Source organism: Gambusia affinis, linkage group LG09, assembly GCF_019740435.1.
Source record: "Gambusia affinis linkage group LG09, SWU_Gaff_1.0, whole genome shotgun sequence".
In the NCBI taxonomy this organism is placed as follows: domain Eukaryota; kingdom Metazoa; phylum Chordata; class Actinopteri; order Cyprinodontiformes; family Poeciliidae; genus Gambusia; species Gambusia affinis.
This window is the reverse complement of record NC_057876.1, coordinates 23,753,197-23,773,017: the sequence shown is the minus strand read 5'-3', so window position 1 is coordinate 23,773,017 and position 19,821 is coordinate 23,753,197. Positions and strand designations below refer to the sequence as shown.

General features: G+C 40.0%; 1 protein-coding gene, 1 long non-coding RNA gene and 1 pseudogene across 3 annotated transcripts; 1 reads left to right on the top strand and 2 right to left on the bottom strand.

Moving 5' to 3' along the window:
- Positions 1-205: 205 nt before the first annotated feature.
- LOC122837164 lies at positions 206-3,879 on the bottom strand (annotated as a pseudogene).
- Positions 3,880-10,989: 7,110 nt separating this feature from the next.
- On the top strand, positions 10,990-13,244 carry LOC122837181. 2 transcript variants are annotated; one of them, XR_006371720.1, is made up of 8 exons: positions 10,990-11,245; positions 11,345-11,498; positions 11,605-11,723; positions 11,833-11,953; positions 12,062-12,240; positions 12,365-12,518; positions 12,627-12,744; positions 12,847-13,244. It is a non-coding gene; the product is annotated as an uncharacterized LOC122837181 (long non-coding RNA). The 2 variants fall into 2 exon arrangements; XR_006371721.1 differs by having other exon boundaries at positions 11,572-11,723.
- A 4,352-nt stretch (positions 13,245-17,596) lies between these two features.
- On the bottom strand, positions 17,597-19,646 carry LOC122837180 (ADP/ATP translocase 2). Its single transcript, XM_044127350.1, has 4 exons — positions 19,413-19,646; positions 18,354-18,840; positions 18,128-18,268; positions 17,597-18,044 (listed from the first exon to the last, which is right to left on the bottom strand). The coding sequence occupies exons 1-4, from the start codon at positions 19,521-19,523 to the stop codon at positions 17,887-17,889; spliced, it is 897 nt and encodes a 298-aa protein (XP_043983285.1). The 5' UTR covers positions 19,524-19,646; the 3' UTR covers positions 17,597-17,886.
- Between the last annotated feature and the right edge of the window lie 175 nt (positions 19,647-19,821).

The following is a 19,821-nucleotide window of genomic DNA, read 5'->3' as shown; positions in this document are numbered from 1 at the left end:
CTTGAAATATCGCCAGCAGATCAACTTTCTCAGCAGATTTTGGCTCACCCCCAACTATAACCTGCAGCTGTGAGCTCTCAAAGCATGCTAACCTGGAAACCATTTATGCATAACATTACAGTTTGAAACCGGGTAGGTTGACTTCAGTTATATTTTTCTGGCAAAGTTCTTGTAGTCGGGCAATGAGAAAAACATGGGCCAATAATCAAGTGCATAACAATTCAGTTTATTTTATATAGCACCAGTTCACAACACATATAATGTCAAGGCACTTTACAAAATGAAACAAACAGAGAAATTTGAAGTACTCAAGTTGATCGTAGTTATCCAAAAATATCAGTCAAGTTTAGTTCATTATTCAAATTGATGAAAAAGTTTTTCTGTCTAACGGGAAATCAAGTTTCTTCGCTCCTGGATGATGTAGCTACAGTGGAGAGTCGCTTGTATTGTGTGTTTGCTTTGCCCCAATCCTTCATACTGAGAATGCATTTAGTGACAGTAGAAAGGAAAAACTCTTCTTTAACAGGAAGAAACCGCCAGCAGAACCAGAACCTGGCTCAGTGTGAACATCAAGGACCGACTGGGGCTTGAGAAGACAAATCCAGGAGTAGATTCCATGTTAAAGAAAATTACAAAGGTCAATGGCAGCCGTAGCTCCTTTAGCAGCTTCATCTAGGAGAGAAACTCAGATGAACAGATGAGCTCTGAGCCAATTTTCAAGTATATCCAATGAAAGAAAGAACATACAGTTTTTCACAGTAAAAGCACAAGTATATCATCAACAGAAGAAGAAAAGTTGTTAGGTGGTTGGATGGTTGTTTGTTTGTTTGTTTGTTTGGATTGTTGTTTGTTTGTTTGGCTGCTTGTTTGTTTGTTTGTTTGGTTGGTTGGTTGGTTGGTTGGCAGACCGACAAACAAACAGATATGGACAAATTGGAATGTGTCACACCAATTAGACTTAATCCAGCCTATTGCTATTCATTTAATAGCAACAGGCTATTAAATGAATAGCATTTAATAGATTATTAAATGCTATTAAATAACACAATATTATAATCGACTGTATCAAATGCAGCACTAATATCTAAAAGAACAACTACAACTGCAAATTCAAAAAATATAAATTGGTCCCCTACAAACATATCTAGTGCAGGTATTTAAGTCCTTCCATGTTGCCCATGAGCATTGAAGAGACCGAAATCAACTCAGATGACTTTCTTAATCTCATCATACAAGACGAGCACGATGGCACTGCAAAAGCCTCTGATCATATTGGACCAGGCTCCTTTGAAGAAGGCCTTGCTGCCTTCATCACGTGCGATCTTCCTCCAGCAGTCCAGGGTGCCGGTGTACATAATATCAACTGAGGAGAAAATAGAGAAGGTCTCAATCATGACCACAAACAGAACTTTTAAGTTATAAAGGTATTATGTTGGAGTTATTACCTCCTCTGCGTCCAGACTGCATCATCATACGACGACGGACGGTATCAAAGGGGTAGGACACAAAAGCAGCAATGGCTGTGGTCTGAGCAATCATGAATCTCACAACAACGTGTGTGTTCTCAGGATCTGGCAGCATGCCTGAAAGAGATGCATCAGTTCAAAAGGTTAATCTCTTTCGCTTAGGTTCAAGATCTCATTGGGTGTTTAGTTGGATAACTGGTTGGTTGGTTAAAAGTTTGTAGACTCACCTTTTGCTGTGTCGTAGACACCAAAGTAGGCTGCTCTGTAGATGATAATGCCCTGCACTGACACGTTGAAGCCCTGGTACAGACCTTTGAGGCCATCAGACTTGAAGATCTTCATCAAGCAGTCACCCAGGCCCTTGAACTCACGTTCCTGCCCCGCTTTGCCCACGTCGACGAGGCGTAGACGTCCTGGCAAAGTCGAGTGGGTAGACAAAACAGAGCGACGTAGCCCCTGCTGCGCCGCCGGACGCCAGGTTACCTGCAAAGTATCTCCAGAACTGCGTGCGCTTGTCTACGCCATCCAGGAAAATCGTCTTGTACTTGTCCTTGAAAGCAAAGTTGAGGGCTTGTGTGGGAAAGTATCTGATGACATTGGCCAAGTTGCCTCTCCAGAAGGAAAGGAAGCCCTGCTCTTTGGGGATGCGGACAACGCAGTCCACGATGCCTTTGTACTGCTTGTCGGCTGTGATCTGTTTGCTGGCATGTTGTATCTGTAAAGCAGAAAATGGCGTTCATGTCTTACTTTATTCTGCTTTATCCCCATATTTGAATGCATGTGCAGGACCAACTTAAAGAATAATATAGTGTCTCTGCATACGTAACACTTGATTTGTAAACTGTTTCAGATATTTGTATTTGTCAAACATGATTTGTAAACTATTGTTTTGTGATCAAATGCACTCAAAAATTTCAAGAACTGATTACAAAATGCAATTTACTCATAATTGCAGTTTACAACGAACATTAAAATACCACATGTAACAAATTTCACACAAATATCCAGGTACACACAGACAAAAGAGAATTTACACACATATCAGCTTTCAGCTGCATAAATAGTTAGGGGGACTCATTTCACGAAGACATCTGTCCGAACATGGTGCGTTTAAATGCTATTAGAAAGCTGGTCATTTGAACTTTCTCCGGAGTCGTTATTTCCCTCTATACTTGCGCCAAAGGCTAAGACTTTTTTTCTATGCAAAAAAAATAGTATCTGCCCGTTTTAAACCACATAGATCTAAATTTGCACTTAAGTGCTTTAAAATTGCATATATATAACCATATATGTACGTATTAGCTTAGGGCACTCAATCCGAGCGACAGGAAGCCGGTAATGGCGGTCCATGTGGTATAACTAAGTGTTGTTAAGATACTCTATTTTTCCATAGAAAAACATGTTTATAACTTGGGTAAAAGTAGAAGGAAAAATATAACGCTAGACACCAAAGGAGAATTAAAATATCCAATTTTTCTGCAGCGTTTAAACGCACCATTCCCTGAGTCTTCTCGGAAGCGTGAAATGAACACTGTGCAATTGTAAACTGATCTGTGTGTGTAAATGAGTGTCCAAATGTACCTGGCGAGTTGTGCACACATAATTAACAGATTGTGTGTGTGTGTCAAATTTAAGTGTTTATAATTTTTAATAGTGCGTGTAAATTGTTTGATATGTTCATCATTGAACATTTGCGCAAAATATTTTTTTTACAGTTTACAAATCATGTTTTACACATACATGTTCCTTTTTAAATGCAATAATAAGTCATCAAACAAACATACAATATTATAGTACAGTTTTAATATTACCTGGTAACTAGCTGTATTTCTTTTGTAATTGGTTATATGTTTAATTGAACACTATCAGGAAGTAAAAACTTGCTGTTCCTTTTCTCACTGTACTCCACTTGATCTGCTTGAAACAGGCAATATCTCAGAAAAGAAATGAATGAAGTGAAGCACAGCAGAAAGGTTACTATTTTTAAATATAAGTAAAATGTTGTTCCTAATAACACAAGCACAGTTACAAAGTAGCACAACCATATTTACATCACAAACTCTCCACTTTTCATTTTAAAGTCATTTGATGATAAATATATTTAGAATTTATGTATTAGCATCAGAAACATTTATTTATTTATTTCAGTTTTACATTTATTGTCCACGTGATGGCATAGTCGACCACGAGATTCATTAATTATGAAGCATCAATGCACTTTTTTGATCTTTCATAGTGTCAGGTAATAAAAACGCCTACCTGGAGGAGAAGTTTCACTCTCTCAATGGGGGCTACGGCTGTCTCGGTGATGGCAGCGGCGATGCCGCCGGCCAGGAAGTCCTTGGCAAAGGAGAAAACTTCATTCGCCATCTTCATGTGTTTCCGTGAGGTTTGCAGGTGGAGCCGAAATGGGCGAACTAACGCCTCTGCCAACACCTCAGGAAGGAAAATTGCTATTGGCTGACTGAAAGTAGTACATGAACGTCATCATCTAATTAGCATATATGTTTGTTTTTTTTTTGCTATTGTTTAGATTCTCCACACACACACACACACACACACACACACACACACACACACACACACACACACACACGCACGCACACACACACACACACACACACACACACACACACACACACACACACACACAACACACCTACGTTGGATTTTTGCGACGGTAAACAAGAAAAACATGAAAATGCTGATCAGAGGAAGCTAATTCTCAACAGGTTTGTAGGTCAGTATAAATCAGTCTTCACGTATTAGTTTTTATTTTAGAAATTGTTTGGTCTTGGAATTTAAAACTCTAAGATCTTTTTCCATTTTTATTTCTGCAGGTGGGGTCTCTGTGTGCAGGTGAGGTTTCTGCATCAGGTTGCTGTGGAACTGACCACCTGTCAGAGCTCGGGGAAGTGGGAGGGGCTTACGGCAGCGTGGGATTTCTGGCTCTTTCTAGAGAACCGGCTCTTTTGACTCGGCTCAAAGAAAAGATTCGTCTTTTTCGGCTCGAAAGAGGCTCTTCAGATTTTTTTGTGTTCATTAATTTATTATCCAAACAAAAAAACAAACAAAACAAATGATCAAACAAAAACATTCAATATCGTGTGCAAAATAAATAAGATCAGCTCGAAGGGAATGAGCTCTTCTTCTGTGAAATTTGAGTTTTAAAAGAACTTATGACTTTGTTATTTGGCTTTTGATGTTTAAATTTACACATTGACCTGCAGAAAACTGATGGAACAGGAGCTTTTATTTCAGATATCTTCACACTTTATCTGAAACTTGTCTTGAACCATTAATCAAAAAACATATTTCTGCTACATGACAGTTTACAGACTCTGAAAGGAATGCAGAGATTATCTATATCCTCAAGAGGGCGACCTGAACTGTCTTATTCTTTATTAAGAGAACATGAAAGAGAATTAAACCCAACCATAGTTATTGTTTTAGTATAATGTAGAAAATATGTGACATCAGTTACACAGAGACAATTTATGGACTGTGTAGTAAGAAATATGTGACTAGTTGGAATAAAATAATATGTGCTTGAAATATAATCTACAAAATAAAAAACTGGGCAACATTATAACACTAATTGTGGTTTTTGATTGTATAAAACTGTAATAAATAAGCTCTTTTCTTGCTTAGCTCACTATTGTTGAATAGACTGACAAACTGCTGTGATTTTTCCCCCCCTCCATGTAAGGGAAGCACTGTGCTGCCATGATGTTGTGACATAATTCAGGCTAACAGCTGACATTATGTAACAGTCCAGCTGACAGAAGGTTCTTAGGGCTATAGCCACACCGAGCTAATGTCTTGCATGTTAATACACAAACTGATCACTGTTGTTACATGCAACCACTGCACATCATCTGTTCAGCTTTGGTGCTATTTTAAGATAATGTTTTTTTTAAAAAAAAAAAACAAACACACACATCAGAGAAATTTGAAAAGTGGAAGAAGATTCTGTTTTTATTTTGTAATTTCACAACTTTCTTTTAAGTAAATGTTCATAGTTAGGTAAGGGGCTTGAAAAATAATAAATGGAATTTTCTGACAGGAAACTGGACCTGACTGGTGATTTCGCTGAAGGCCAAGCATCTCGCTTTCTGAAGAGATCACCGCTGAAGTTGATAATAATCTCTGCAGAGATCTTGATTCTGACCAAAAAATAAAGTTCAGTTAGTTCACAAACATCAAAACAGAAACAAGAAAATAAGAAGTTCATGATTTACATTTAAATTAAATCCAAGTCAAACATTTAATTCAGATTTGTTGACTTATATTTGTATAAATTAATTAAAATTAAAGATAGATGTATATTACAAAACTTTATTGTGCTTTTTTAAATGAGCAATTTATAAACATATTATTTAAAGATGAATCAAAAGACCTAGATTCTCCAGAATCTCTGGAGAATGAAGAGTTTTAATAAATTAATGACACTTTTAAAGAATTTTTACATAAGTTACTCATTGTGATTTGGGACTTTTCACTCTCCATAAGAGTCAGGACATACTGAAGCAGTAGTTTAGGATTAAGCTTTGAAAATATTACTTTTTCTAAGAAAAAGCAAGTTTATCCCTAAAACTATATTAGTGGTATAGTTCTATAAACAAATGCATTTTTACTGTTTCTCAAATTTTTTCCAAAATTGTATTGGAGATGAAATGGCTTGTTCTTAGAAAAATTTAGATTTTGAAAAAAAAAAAAAAAAGAATCAGTCCTAAAATGTAAATATAAAATGTTGCAGTTTCTCTAAATTTTTCTAAAATTGTATTGGAGATAAACTGGTTTGTTAGAAAAAGGTTTCTCTAAATTATTCTAAAATTGTATTAGGCATAGACTACGGATCAAATATATAGTGCTATTACCATTAGTTTTATTAGAAGTTGCTAATAAAACTTATTACACTTGGGCGGGTTTTAGGGGTTTAACTGGAAAATGTCAAATCTGGCAACCGTGCCAAACGGCGCCATTTTTGTCATTAAAGAGCAAGGCGCATGCGCCATGCTGGCTAATAAATATAACGCAGGTTCGACGTAAGGGTTTTTTTAAAATGGGCGCGGTTGAACCTGACCGCACGGACACACGAAACTGGCGTCTGTTATTCATGAACTTTGGAACTCGGATTAAAAATGACATTCCCTGATCTCACAAGACATGGAATACGAGTGGACGGCGCCCAGCCTAATGACTGAAAACTTTGACGGATACAACTGAAATCGTGTCAGTGTTGATCGAAGCCTAGTTTGGCTCCTTGTACTTGACCTACGAGTAGGCCGCAGAGATGACGAGTAAGCCGCGGGAGAGCCATAATTGAAATCGCTGCGTTTGTTATTCGGTAAGTTATTTTTGGGAAACCTTATTGTAAGTTGTTAGTTTCTTTTCCCAATGACATTGAAGCAATTTTTGTGTCTTAACAGAGCAGCAAACAAGAGACCGACCATGGCCTCTCAGTGGTGGTTTGTTCGGCTGGTGGCGTCCCTGAAACATTTGAGGAGAAATAATGGCGTCTTGAGCGAGCAGTTGATTGATTATGGATTCACTTCAATCAAGCTGAGGATCACTAGGAGTTGATCGGCTATGGATTTACTTCAATCAAGCTGAGGATCACTAGGAGTTGATCGGCTATGGATTTACTTCAATCAAGTTGAGGATTCCCTTCAATGAAGTTGAGGATTCCCTTCATTGAAGTTGAGGATCGCTTCCGTCAAGCTGAGGAATCGCTACAAGGTGCCTGGCGGACCCCGCCCAACCCATCAAAGGTTGGTTAAGTCAAAGAACTGTTCCAATGGCGGGTCCAGAAGACATCTCAGGGTAGGAGCTGTTGCGGGTTTTGCTACGCTGCTGATGCTAATGTTTGTTGAAGGCCAAAGCTAGGCCTCTTGGTTTGATTCTCTGCTGAGAGTCGATGAGCTGAGAAGGATTCTGCTGTTTTAAATCCTTCTGCCTTTGGGTTTTTTAGTGTTTGAAGCAGTTGCTGTGGTCTTGTGACCTATGGAGGTTTATATGTAGAATGGAATGAAAATAAGGTTTTACATTTCTACATACATACATTTTTTTTATTTTTTGTACCTACTTAATATTTGATATTTAATCTAAATATTTCAAAGACAGGGTCCATACTCTAATAACACCATAAGTCAAATTTCATTTACGTCCAACAATATAATCGTTAAAAACCGATTTTTGCGCCGAAACAACGCGTGGCCTCGTGCGATTTCATTATGCGATTTCATTATGCGATTTCATCATACGATTTCATTTCTTCTGGATGACGGACAACGGAGAGATCTCCTGGAGGCCAGAAGTCAGAGGTAATGTTCACACTGTAATCCACCATCTCTTACAGGTTTTCAGCTGAAGAGAGGATAGAATGGGACCTGCCCTTCAATGGTTTTTAAGTCTGTTTTTAACCCACTTTTTCTCTTAGAGTAAGCTACTGGTGGACCTTTTGGTGCAAATAACTGCTTTTTTTCTCATAGATAAAGCCACCAAAGGACTGGAACTAACTCTATTTTCTCCTATAGAAAAGCAGCTCTTTTTCTGTCTCTCTCTTTATTCTGTCCTTTCAAATCCCCCGGGGGTAGTGACAGATGCCTTTCATACAGAGCCGACTTCTGGTTCTGCTGGAGGGTTTTTCCTGTTAAAGGGAAGTTTATCCTCTCCACTGTCACTACATGCATGCTCAATATGAGGCATTGATCTAGCTTTCTTGACTGCTAACCAATTTAAATAATTGGTGCAGTGTTGGCCTTTTATTTGGAAAGTCTTCCTGTTAAAGGGAAGTATTTTTCCTCTCCACTGTCAGCACATGCATCCTCAACCAATGTTTGATAATTGGTTTTTATTTTTTGGAAAGTCTTCCTGTTAAAGGGAAGTTTTGTTCCTTTTTACTGTCACTTCATGCATGTTCATTGTGAGGCATTGCCTTAGCTTACTTGTATAACTTAACAAATTCAAATTGGTGCAGTGTTAACTATTTCTGGAAAGTCTTCCTGTTAAAGGGACATTTTTCCTCTCCACTGTCATCATATGAATACTCAATATGAGTTATTGCTTAAGCTTACTTATCTTTTAACCAGTATTTGATAACTGCAGTGTTTTTGGGGAAAAGTCTTCCTGTTAAAAGGAAGTCTTTCCTCTACACTGCTGCCACATCGAGCCTCAACATGAGGCAATTTTAACCAATGTTTGATAACCGGTTTTTATTTTTTGGAAAGTCTTCCTGTTAAAGGGAAGTTTTTTTTTCCTTTCTACTGTCGCTACATGCATGTTCATTGTGAGGCATTGCCTTAGCTAACTTGTATAAGTTAACAAATTTAAATTGGTGCACTGTTACCTTCATTTGGAAAGTCTTTCTGTTAAAGGGAAGCTTTTCTTTGTGGAAAGTCTTCTTGTTAAAGGGAAGTATTTTCCTCTCCACTGTCACCAGATGGGATCCTAAGTATGAGTCATTGCTTAGCTTCTGACGAATTTAAATAATTGGTGCAGCGTTAACCTTTCTTTGGAAAGTCTTCCTGTTAAAGGGAAGTCTTTTCTCTCCACTGTCACTGGATGCATCCTCAGTAACTCATTGGTTTAGCTTAACTTTTAGCTAATTTCAATAATTGTTGCAGTGTTGACCTTTTTAGGAACATTTTCCTTTTAAAGGGAGGTTTTTTTCCTCTCCTCTGTCACCACATGCATCCTCAACAAGAGGCATTGCTTTTCTTTTCTTAACTTTTGATAACCGGTTTTAATTTTTTGGAAAGTCTTCCTGTTAAAGGGAAGTTTTGTTCCTTTTTACTGTCACTACATGCATGTTGTTTGTGAGGCATTGCCTTAGCTTACTTGTATAACTTAACAAATTGAAAATTGGTGCACTGTTGCCTTCTTTTGGAAAGTCTTTCTGTTAAAGGAAAGTCTTTATTTTTGGGGGAGTCTTCCTGTTAAAGGGAAGTATTTCTTCTCCACTGTCACCAGATGAATCCTCAATATGAGTTATTGCTTCAGCTTACTTAGCTTTTAACCAATGTTTGATAACTGCAGTTTTTTTTTCTTTGGGAAAGTCTTCCTCTTAAAGGGAAGTCTTTTTTTTCTCCACTGTCACCATGTGCATCCTCAGTATGACTATGGTGATAGTTTTAATAGTTTTGAGCTCATGGTTGAGAATTCAAGGCCTTATCAACACCACATGGAATATGGAATGGAATGATATGGAATCCGAACAACAGTTTTTGTCAAGATGGAGAATCTGAAGATGCCAGATGGCCTCAGACGGGCAGGAAATGCGGATAATCAAGATGCACTGGAATGTGAATCCAACGGCAGCCACTCCTCAAGGCTATGAAGTCATCGGATGAGTTCAGGGAAATTGGTAACAAAAGAGTACATCGAAGGGGTCAATCCATTCCACGCAAGAAAAACACAGCAGGCCATTTAAAAGATAGCGTTCTGATTGTCTGTACCAAAGACAAAAGGTGTGGAAGCGAGCCAGACTGAAGAGTAAATGGCTTGGGTTTCCTTTCAGTCAAGTTTGTGTGAAAATGAACCCGACTGAGGGAAAACAGAGGGTAAGGGATACTCTATGGTCGGTTTTAACAAAACCAAATCCTTTCCCCGAGTGAAGGGTGAAGGGTCTCCCTTCGGTGGGGTTTGAATGAAAATAAACCCGAATGACGGGTAAAAGGTTAAAGTTACCCTTGGATCGACCAAAGGTTTTAACAAACCCTTTATCCGGTTAATGGTAAAGGGTTTGGGTCACCCTTCGGTGGGGTTTGAGTGAAAACCAACCCGACCGACGGGTAAAAGGTTTGGGTCGCCCTTCGGTGGGGTTTGAGTGAAAATGAACCCGACCGACGAGTAAAGGGTTAGTTAGCCCTTCGGTGGGGTTTGAGTGAAAACGAACCCGACCGACGGGTAAAGGGTTAGTTAGCCCTTCGGTGGGGTTTGTGTGAAAACGAACCAAACTGACGGGTTTGGATTATCCTTCGGTGGGGTTTGAGTGAAAACGAACCCGACCGACGGGTAAAGGGTTAGTTAGCCCTTCGTGAGGTTTGTGTGAAAACGAACCTAACTGACGGGTTTGGATTACCATTCAGTGGGGTTTGTGTGAAAACAAACCCAACTGACGGGTAAAGGGTTAGTTAGCCCTTCGTGAGGTTTGTGTGAAAACGAACCTAACTGACGGGTTTGGATTACCATTCAGTGGGGTTTGTGTGAAAACAAACCCAACTGACGGGTAAAGGGTTAGTTAGCCCTTCGGTGAGGTTTGTGTGAAAACGAACCTAACTGACGGGTTTGGATTATCCTTCGGTGGGGTTTGAGTGAAAACGAACTCAACTGAAGGGTAAAGGGTTAGTTAGCCCTTCGTGAGGTTTATGTGAAAACGGACCTAACTGACGGGTTTGGATTACCATTCAGTGGGGTTTGTGTGAAAACAAACCCAACTGACGGGTAAAGGGTTAGTTAGCCCTTCGGTGAGGTTTGTGTGAAACGAACCTAACTGACGGGTGAAGGGTAAAGGTCTGATAGTTAACCAACCAGTCTTAGATTCTTTGTTGAAATGTGTATGGAATCCATATAAAGGTTACTAAGACGATGACAACACAATGACTACAAAATCCGACAAGTCCTTTAAATGACCCACCCACTCCCTGACTGCTCCTGACAAAGACTGACAGAAAAGGCCTCCATCGACCCCACCACTGATGGATGACATCAGTGACACTACCATCAGGGCTCAGAAGTCTTCCTCAAGAAATGATGCAGGTGTTTTGCTGTTAAAGGTATTTTGAGTTTCTGTAAAGTGACAATTTTATTCAGAGTTGTTATAGGATTTGACCTTAAACCTGCACCCATCCTGTTGTCTTCCTGTCCTCCTTCAGGAATCCTCGTGGATCATCTTGTTTTTGTCCTGGATTTCAGCATTCATAGGATCCCCATCGACCAACGGAAAAGCCCTCATCGCCCCGACGACGGTGGAAAAGACGGTGGATGTGACCCTACCATAGGAGCAGTCTTCCTCAGGAAATGTTGCAGGTATTTTGGTGTTGTTTAAATGATGATTACGGATGTTTTTGAATAGTGATCATTTTATTCTGATTTGTTAAAGGATTAAACCTGCACCCATCCTGTTGTCCTTCAGAAATCCTCCTGGATCATCACCCCAATGACGATGGAAAAGGCCTTCATCGCCCCCTGTTGATGGATGACCTTAGTGACCCTACCATCGGGTTCACCAGTCTTTCTTAAGAAATCTTGCAGGTATTTTGCTGTTCTTTCAGTGATGTTTCAGATGTTTTTGAATACTTACAATTTCATTCTGAGTTAAAGGGTTTGACCTTAAACCTGCACCTGTCCTGTTGTCCTTCAGTAGACCTCCTGGATTATCGCCCCAAAGACAATGTAAAAGGCCCTCATTGCCCCCAGGCTGATGGATGACCTTAGTGACCCTACTATCGGGGCTCAGAAGTCTTCCTCAAGAAATGCTGCAGGTATTTTGCTCTTAAAGGTATTTTGAGTTTCTGTAAAGTGACAGTTTCATTCAGAGTTGTTAAAGGGTTTGACTTTAAACCTGCACCCATCCTGTTGTCTTCCTTCAGGAATCCTTGTGGATCATCTAGTTTTCATCCTGGATTTCGCCCTTCATTGGACCCTCATCGACCGCCAGAAAAGGCCGTCATCGCCCTGACGACGGTGGAAAAGACTCAGTGCCTCCCTCGCTGATGGATGACTTTAGTGACCCTACTATAGGAGCAGTCTTTCTCAAGAAATGCTGCAGGTATTTTGTTGTTGTTTAAATGATGGTTACATATGTTTTTGAATAGTGATAATTTTATTCAGAGTTGTTATAGGATTTGACCTTAAACCTGCACCCATCCTGTTGTCTTCCTGTCCTCCTTCAGGAATCCTCGTGGATCATCTTGTTTTTGTCCTGGATTTCAGCATTCATAGGACCCCCATCGACCAACAGAAAAGCCCTCATCGCCCTGACGACGGTGGAAAAGACGGTGGATGTGACCCTACCATAGGAGCAGTCTTCCTCAGGAAATGTTGCAGGTATTTTGGTGTTGTTTAAATGATGATTACGTATGTTTTTGAATAGTGATCATTTTATTCTGATTTGTTAAGGTGTTAAACCTGCACCATCCTGTTGTTGTCCTTCAGAAATCCTCCTGGATCATCGCCCCAATGACAATGGAAAAGGCCCTCATCACTCCGACTGATGAATGATCTTAGTGACCTTACCATTGGGTTCAGCAGTCTTTTTCAAGAAATGCTGCAGGTATTTCAGTGATGGTTATGTATGTTTTTGAATAGTTACAATTTCATTCTGAGTTGTTAAAGGGTTTGACCTTAAACCTGCACCTGTCCTGTTGTCCTTCAGGAATCCTCCTGGATCATCTTGTTTTTGTCTTGGATTTTGCACTTCACCGCCCCACATTGGCCAACAGAGGAAAAGGACTGAACTTGAAACATTTATCAAATCAACCTCAGTTTTTACCAAAAACTCGATGAGTCTTCAGCTTGGTACTTTGGCCCCAACTAGACATTGCTTTTTTTTTATGGACAATTTTGTTTAGCAACTTCATAATTTTATGTGTTTTTTTTTTTTCTTAGACTGGTTTATTGTGATCTGTCATTTATGCTGCTGTTTGTCATTTTCTGTGTTTATTTTAGTTTTTTCAACTGTTTTTGTCTTCTCCGTTATTTTTCTCCGAGGTTTCTTCCTGCTACGGGGAAGTTCTTCTTCTCCACTGTCACTACATGCATGCTCTGTGTGAGGGATTGCTGTAAAGTGAACGACTCCACACAAGCGATTTGCTGTCGCCCCCTGTTGGTCATGAGGAGTGAATGCTGTAAGTAATGACTCCATACGATCTACTGGGTTTCGTTGGTACAAACTTTTAAACTATTTTATGAACTGAGCTTATTATACTGTTAACTAATAGCAATTGGAAAACATGGGATTGAACTAAAATTATTTCAAACTGCTTTGAGACGACATTTGTTGTGAATTGGCAATGTATAAAATTTACTTTTCAAACTAACAAATGAGTTCAACCAACAATACAAAAAAGCAAACAAAAACCCCAACAACCAATACAAAAAAGTCCAAAACCTCAAAAGTAGGTATCAAAACATTCAAAAACCCAAAAGTAGGCATCAAGAACGCAAAAGTAGGCATCAAAAACATTCAAAACCCCAAAAGTAGATGGCAAAAACTTTCAAAACTTATGATGTTAGTTCACAACAATGTTGTTCTCAAGGCATTTTTCAAAACGTTGTTTCAATTCAGTCATAGATTACTATTGGTCCAAGTTATCAATGCATTAGGTTTGGTTTATTAAATTTGTTTAAAAAGTTTTCACCAAAGGAAACCCAGTAGACTGTATGGAGTCATTACTTACGGTATTTACTCCTCCTGAACAGCAGGGGGCGACAGCAAATCGCTTGTGTAGAGCCGTTGACTTTACAGCTCCTTCATACAGATCATGTATGTAGTGACAGTGGAGAAGAAGAACTCCCTTCTACCAGGAAGAAACCTCCTGCAGAACCAGAACTGGGCTCAGTACCAACAGCCATCTGCCATGACCAACTGGAGCAAAGAGACGACACAGCAGAGACACAAGGACAGGTCAACTGATCAGGAGAACTTTCCATGTTCATGAACTCATGTCAGCCAATGCCCTCCTCCAGGAAGAAACCACAGCCAATCAGAACCCTAGACCAGGTGTAGCTTCTACAGAGAGAAAAATAACGGAGAAAACGGAAACTTTAGCTTCTAACTAAACTTTTTAGTTAGGAAAGTTTGTGTTTCTAACTAAACTTCACATTTAGTTAGAAACACGAGAGCGCCACGTTCTGGCCTCTCTCCAGATCAGTTCAGGTCAGAGAATGGAACTGTTTCTGTCTTTGTTTTTTCCCCTCCGTGGGCTGCCACCTTATCGTGGTGGAGGGGTTTGAGTGTCCCAGTGATCCTAGGAGCTGTCAGAGGCTTCATGCCTCTAGTTGGGTCAGGTCTGCTGGGGCAAACAGGTCCTAGGTGAGGGATCGGACCAAGAGCAGCCCAGAGACTGATTAGAAATGTAAAGAGTATTCCTTAGAGATAGAAAAATAGACTGTGTTCCCACTTACAACTAGAGCTACAGACAGAAGTGAGGGTTTCCCCAAGTGATTTATCAGCCTGATGGACGACTCCAGCAGCTCTTCCATCGGGGTCAGCAGGTTTTCTGGAGGAAACCCTGGAAGTGTTCCCATGTGACGCTTCCTGAGTGTTTTCCATTTTGACTTGAAACTTTATTAGCGATCTTCCTTAAAAAAGCTGCAGGTATTTTGTTGCTATTTAAATTATATTTACTCGTCTCTGAAAAGTGATTTCATTCTGAGGCATTACGGGGTTTGACCTGCAACCTGCAGGTTGTTCTGTTGTCGCCTTCATGTCCTCAATTTCAATTTGCATGATTTATTGTTTCTCTGTTTTTTTTATTAAAGTATTCAGTCTGGTACTTTGCAAATAAAATTGTTTTTTTTTTTTAGTTTATTTTGAATATTTTAAACTGCTTTCAGTTCCAGTGTTAAATGTTCATTAGAATTTAAAGTTTGAGAATGTTATTGCATTATGCTACAGCCATTATATTGTTGAAAATGGTATTAAAACATTATCATTTATTTCAATACCTTCTGGGACAATTTATTATCCAGCCAAACTTGGTGACAGTCTTCAACATAAATTGTCACAGAAGTTATTGTGATAATATTGTTTTAATATTCAACAAATATAATGGCAATAGCATAGTAATGGAAGAACACATTCTCAAAGATCAACAGTCTTTAAATTCTAATGAATATTTTAATACTGGAACTGGAAGACATTTTGAATATACAAAATAAACAAAACAAGTAGAAAATGAAATGAATTGAGTCTCTGTAAATAAAGTTGTCCTTCAAAAAATGGGGCTTGTTGAGACCAAAGCACCAGACTGAAGACTAAATATAGTTTTTGGTAGAAAGAGAAAAACCAAATCATGCAAATGGAAATTATTGAACTTGTTTTAATTTTATGTGATTAATTGATTTATTTTATTGTGATGGGCTTATCGCTGGGTTTAAATACCCTTTAATTTACTCAGCTCTCGATGTTTCTGTTTCTCTTTTTGATTTATGTCTGAGTAAAAGGAGAGTTTCATCCTGTGTCCCGCAGCAGCTTAATCCAATCAGACTCTGGTACCGTCAGTAATGAGCCAAATGGGTTGCGTCACGTTGCTGCAACTTGCTCATCTGTAGCGCCGCTGCTGTGGGAGATTTGAGTTCAAACAGCCTAACGACGGCCTCAACTGTTCAGGTTGAGTCGCTACGTCATACTGAGCCGATGGAGGCTGGAAGAGAGGAGATGCAGCGAGTTTCTCCTAATGGGCAGATCTGAGAGAAGAAAATGAGGATTTAACTGTTCTGCTTCTGTTTTGTTTTTGGATAAACTACATCTGAATCAGTCCTGGTTCTTTCCATTTATCCATCCATCCCGGTTCCCTCTATCCATCTTGGTTTCCTTCATTTCCTGGGAGTTCTGTGACCATTTTTATTTTATTTGTTTATTTTTTTTAAAGGGTTTCACAATCTGTTAAAATAAAAATTAATAAAACCAAAACTGCACAGTTTTTTTCTTAAAAAAAAAAAAAAAAGTGAAACATGTTTCAGTTTAACTTGGATGTGGAGAAATCAGCTGCTTACAAGATCTTGATGTCATTATCTGGGCTTTCCAAGACATGGAAGTCTTGGATGTATGCAAATTTCTGAATTTGAAAAATTCTCTCATTATTCTGGTATTTAGAAAATAGAAATAACTGGGCTAAATGAGGAACAGCTTATTCTGGTTAAAACATATGGCAATGGAAAAAAAAAAAGTCTTTCTACAATGTATGTAAATATCTGTATTCAGATATTTCAACTGCCAAAACAAATCAAAATGTAGAGGTTTGTCTGCAGATCGCTATGTTATGTAAATGTTTTAAAAGATAAATGAAACTGTTTTCTAAATTTGGTCATAAAATGCATTAAATTCCTGCAGTCAATAGATGCAGCATGAGGTTGGTGTGTTTCTCAGGGATATGAAAGGCATTGATCCCTGTTGAACAAGAAATCTGCTTCACTGGGTCAGAGGTCAAGTTCATACTACTGCAGAGGAGATTAGACTAGAGTCCAGCTGAGAAAATCCATTTAGTATTTGCTAAAGGAGTCTCTCTCCTCCTTGTGTCTTGTCAGATTTAAAATCCTTAACTGGTGTGGTTAGAGAACCATTCACAAGGTTAAAGAAAGAGAAAAGGACACATTTAGAGTCATAATTAAACTCAAAATGATTCTGGATCTAATTATTTCAACAAGAGGAAAAGACCTTAACCTCAGTGACATCAATGTAAAATCTGGGCAATTGAAATTTATCCAAGTTTTAATAACTGGAACTTCTTAATTATTCATCTCAAAATGACTTAATGAATCAAAGTATCAACACCAAATCACGAGTAGATTTAAAACTTGTAAAACAACTCTCCCATATTTACACCGACTGCACAAGGGCAAATACTACCAACCCTGCGGTACATCGCGTCCTCTCCTGCAAATGCCACTACCAGGTCAAATCCTGCAACGCTTTATACTGGACAGATCATGTGTCAGGAGGAATCCTGTGTATGAGCTGCAGACCTAAGCCTTAGAGGCTTATTTAGCTGTAGCATCTCGCTAAGATCTAAAGACACCAGATATCTTGGCTGCAACAGTAAATAACTTGTGACATTTTTGTAAATTGTCAATCGGCTCAAGGACACAAAGTCCTCCGTCACAACAGTCTGAAGCAGACAGAACACGGCAGGAGATCAAAGTATATTTAGAAAGTTGTAGTAATCCAACCCCTCCTTCATGTAATCCTAGTAGTTCCTCTGCAGCACGTTCAAACAGCCAACTCTCTGCCTATCACCTTTCTGCAAGTGTGACTTTAAATTTTGTCAGTAGCTCAACTTTCTCAGCTGATTTTGGCTCACCCCCAACTACAACCTGCAGCTCTAAGCTTACAGCTCTGTCAAGGGACTGCCAGCCTGGAAACCATTCATGCATGACATTAGAGTTAGAAACCAGGTAGGAGGTTCATGAAGTAGGTTGCCTTTATTTCTCATATTCTGGCAAAGTTCTTGAAGTCAGGGAATGAAATTCTTGTGAGGGGCAAAGCGGAAAAAAAAAAGAGGAAAAGAATGGGCCAAAAAAAAAAAGAAAAAGAAAAAACAAGTGCATTACAGATTCCCCTTGTACAACTAGTAAAAAAATACTAGTTGGTCCCCTATAAACATATATAGCTCAGGTATTTAAGTCCTTCCAAATGTACAAGATATGTTACAGATAAATTTAACAACATGAACAGTGGAGAGACACAGTTAACTTAGATGACTTTCTTAAGCTCGTCGTACAAGACGAGCACGAAGGCTCCGCCCATGCCTCTGAGCACATTGGACAAGGCTCCTTTGAAGAAGGCCTTGCTGCCTTCATCACGTGCGATCTTCCTCCAGCAGTCCAGGGTGCCGGTGTACATAATATCAGCTGAGGAGAAAATAGAAGGTCTCAATCATGACCACAAACAGAAATTTTAAGCTATAAAAAAAGCATCAGGTTGGAGTTATTACCTCCTTTGCGTCCAGACTGCATCATCATACGACGGCGGACGGTATCGAAGGGGTAGGACACGAGACCGGCGACGGCGGTTACAGACTGAGCGATCATCCAGCTAACAACAATGTGTGTGTTCTTGGGATCTGGCAGCATGCCTGAAAGAGATGCATCAGTTCAAAAGGTTAATCTAGTTCCCTAAAGTTCAGGAGCTCATTGGGGGGAGGGAGTTTGTAGACTCACCTTTTGCTGTGTCGTAGACACCAAAGTAGGCTGCTCTGTAGATGATAATGCCCTGCACTGACACGTTGAAGCCCTGGTACAGACCTTTGAGGCCATCAGACTTGAAGATCTTCATCAAGCAGTCACCCAGGCCCTTGAACTCACGTTCCTGCCCCGCTTTGCCCACGTCGGCGGCGAGACGCGTCCTGGCAAAGTCGAGTGGGTAGACAAAACAGAGCGACGTAGCCCCTGCTGCGCCGCCGGACGCCAGGTTACCTGCAAAGTATCTCCAGAACTGCGTGCGCTTGTCTACGCCATCCAGGAAAATCTTCTTGTACTTGTCCTTGAAAGCAAAGTTGAGGGCTTGTGTGGGAAAGTATCTGATGACATTGGCCAAGTTGCCTCTCCAGAAGGAAAGGAAGCCCTGCTCTTTGGGGATGCGGACAACGCAGTCCACGATGCCTTTGTACTGCTTGTCGGCTGTGATCTGTTTGCTGGCATGTTGCACCTGTAAGGAAAACAGGAAATGACATTATTATTTTACACTAATCTGTTATTGTATGCATGCTGGATCAACTCTTTACACATCCATTCAAGAATTCATAACCCCACCCCCTCTTTTTCCTCCCTCCTCCTCCTCCTGCTGCTGCATCCAGGCCCCTATGCAACAGTGAAAACCCGTGGTGCAATCCTTCCTATGACCTTGTTTGCAAGTTTTTAAGCCAAACGATCACATTTCATAGACGAAGAAATGTTTTTTCAAACGCCGCAGCAGGTGACCATATGAGCCCGTTAAGGGACACTGTGTTTCCTCTTGTGGAGTGCTGCAGCTTTCAGGCCTGACTATTACATAACTGGTCTGGTTTGCTTCGAATATGCTCATTCTTAAACTCGGACAGAGCTGCTGAGATTTACTATTAATAGCCTACTTTCTGCTGCTGACGCTGCAGCATCCATGCTTTAAAAACAAATCTTTACCAGCACTGATCACTGCGTCAGGTCAGGATCTAAGAGTCAGCTGTTTTAATGATGCCGCATCAAAGGCTGAGGCGTCTCTGCATAGATAGGAATAACACCTACCTGGAGGAGAAGTTTCACTCTCTCAATGGGGGCTACAGCTGTTTTGGATATGGCAGCGGCGATGCCGCCGGCGAGGAAGTCCTTAGCGAAGGAGATAGCCGTATCAGTCATCTTCGGGTGTTTCCAGTCGCCGTCCCGCTGCTCGCTCTGTCGGGTTTGCAGGTGGAGTTGAAATGGCAGAATCAAACCGGGACTTGAAGGGGTTTTAAGGAGGCTGAACGCATACAAAAGCGTGAACTTCGACTCTCGCTTGCTATTGGTCGGTTGTGAGTGCGGTGGGCGGGGCCAGAGGGCGTTGTGTCAGTTAGATTCGCTAGTTTCCATGGTCACGAAAGGAATAAAAGGATATATTTTCGTCCCACAAGAGAAGAGGGAGCTTATCAGTTACTCAAAAAAAAGTTGTGGATAG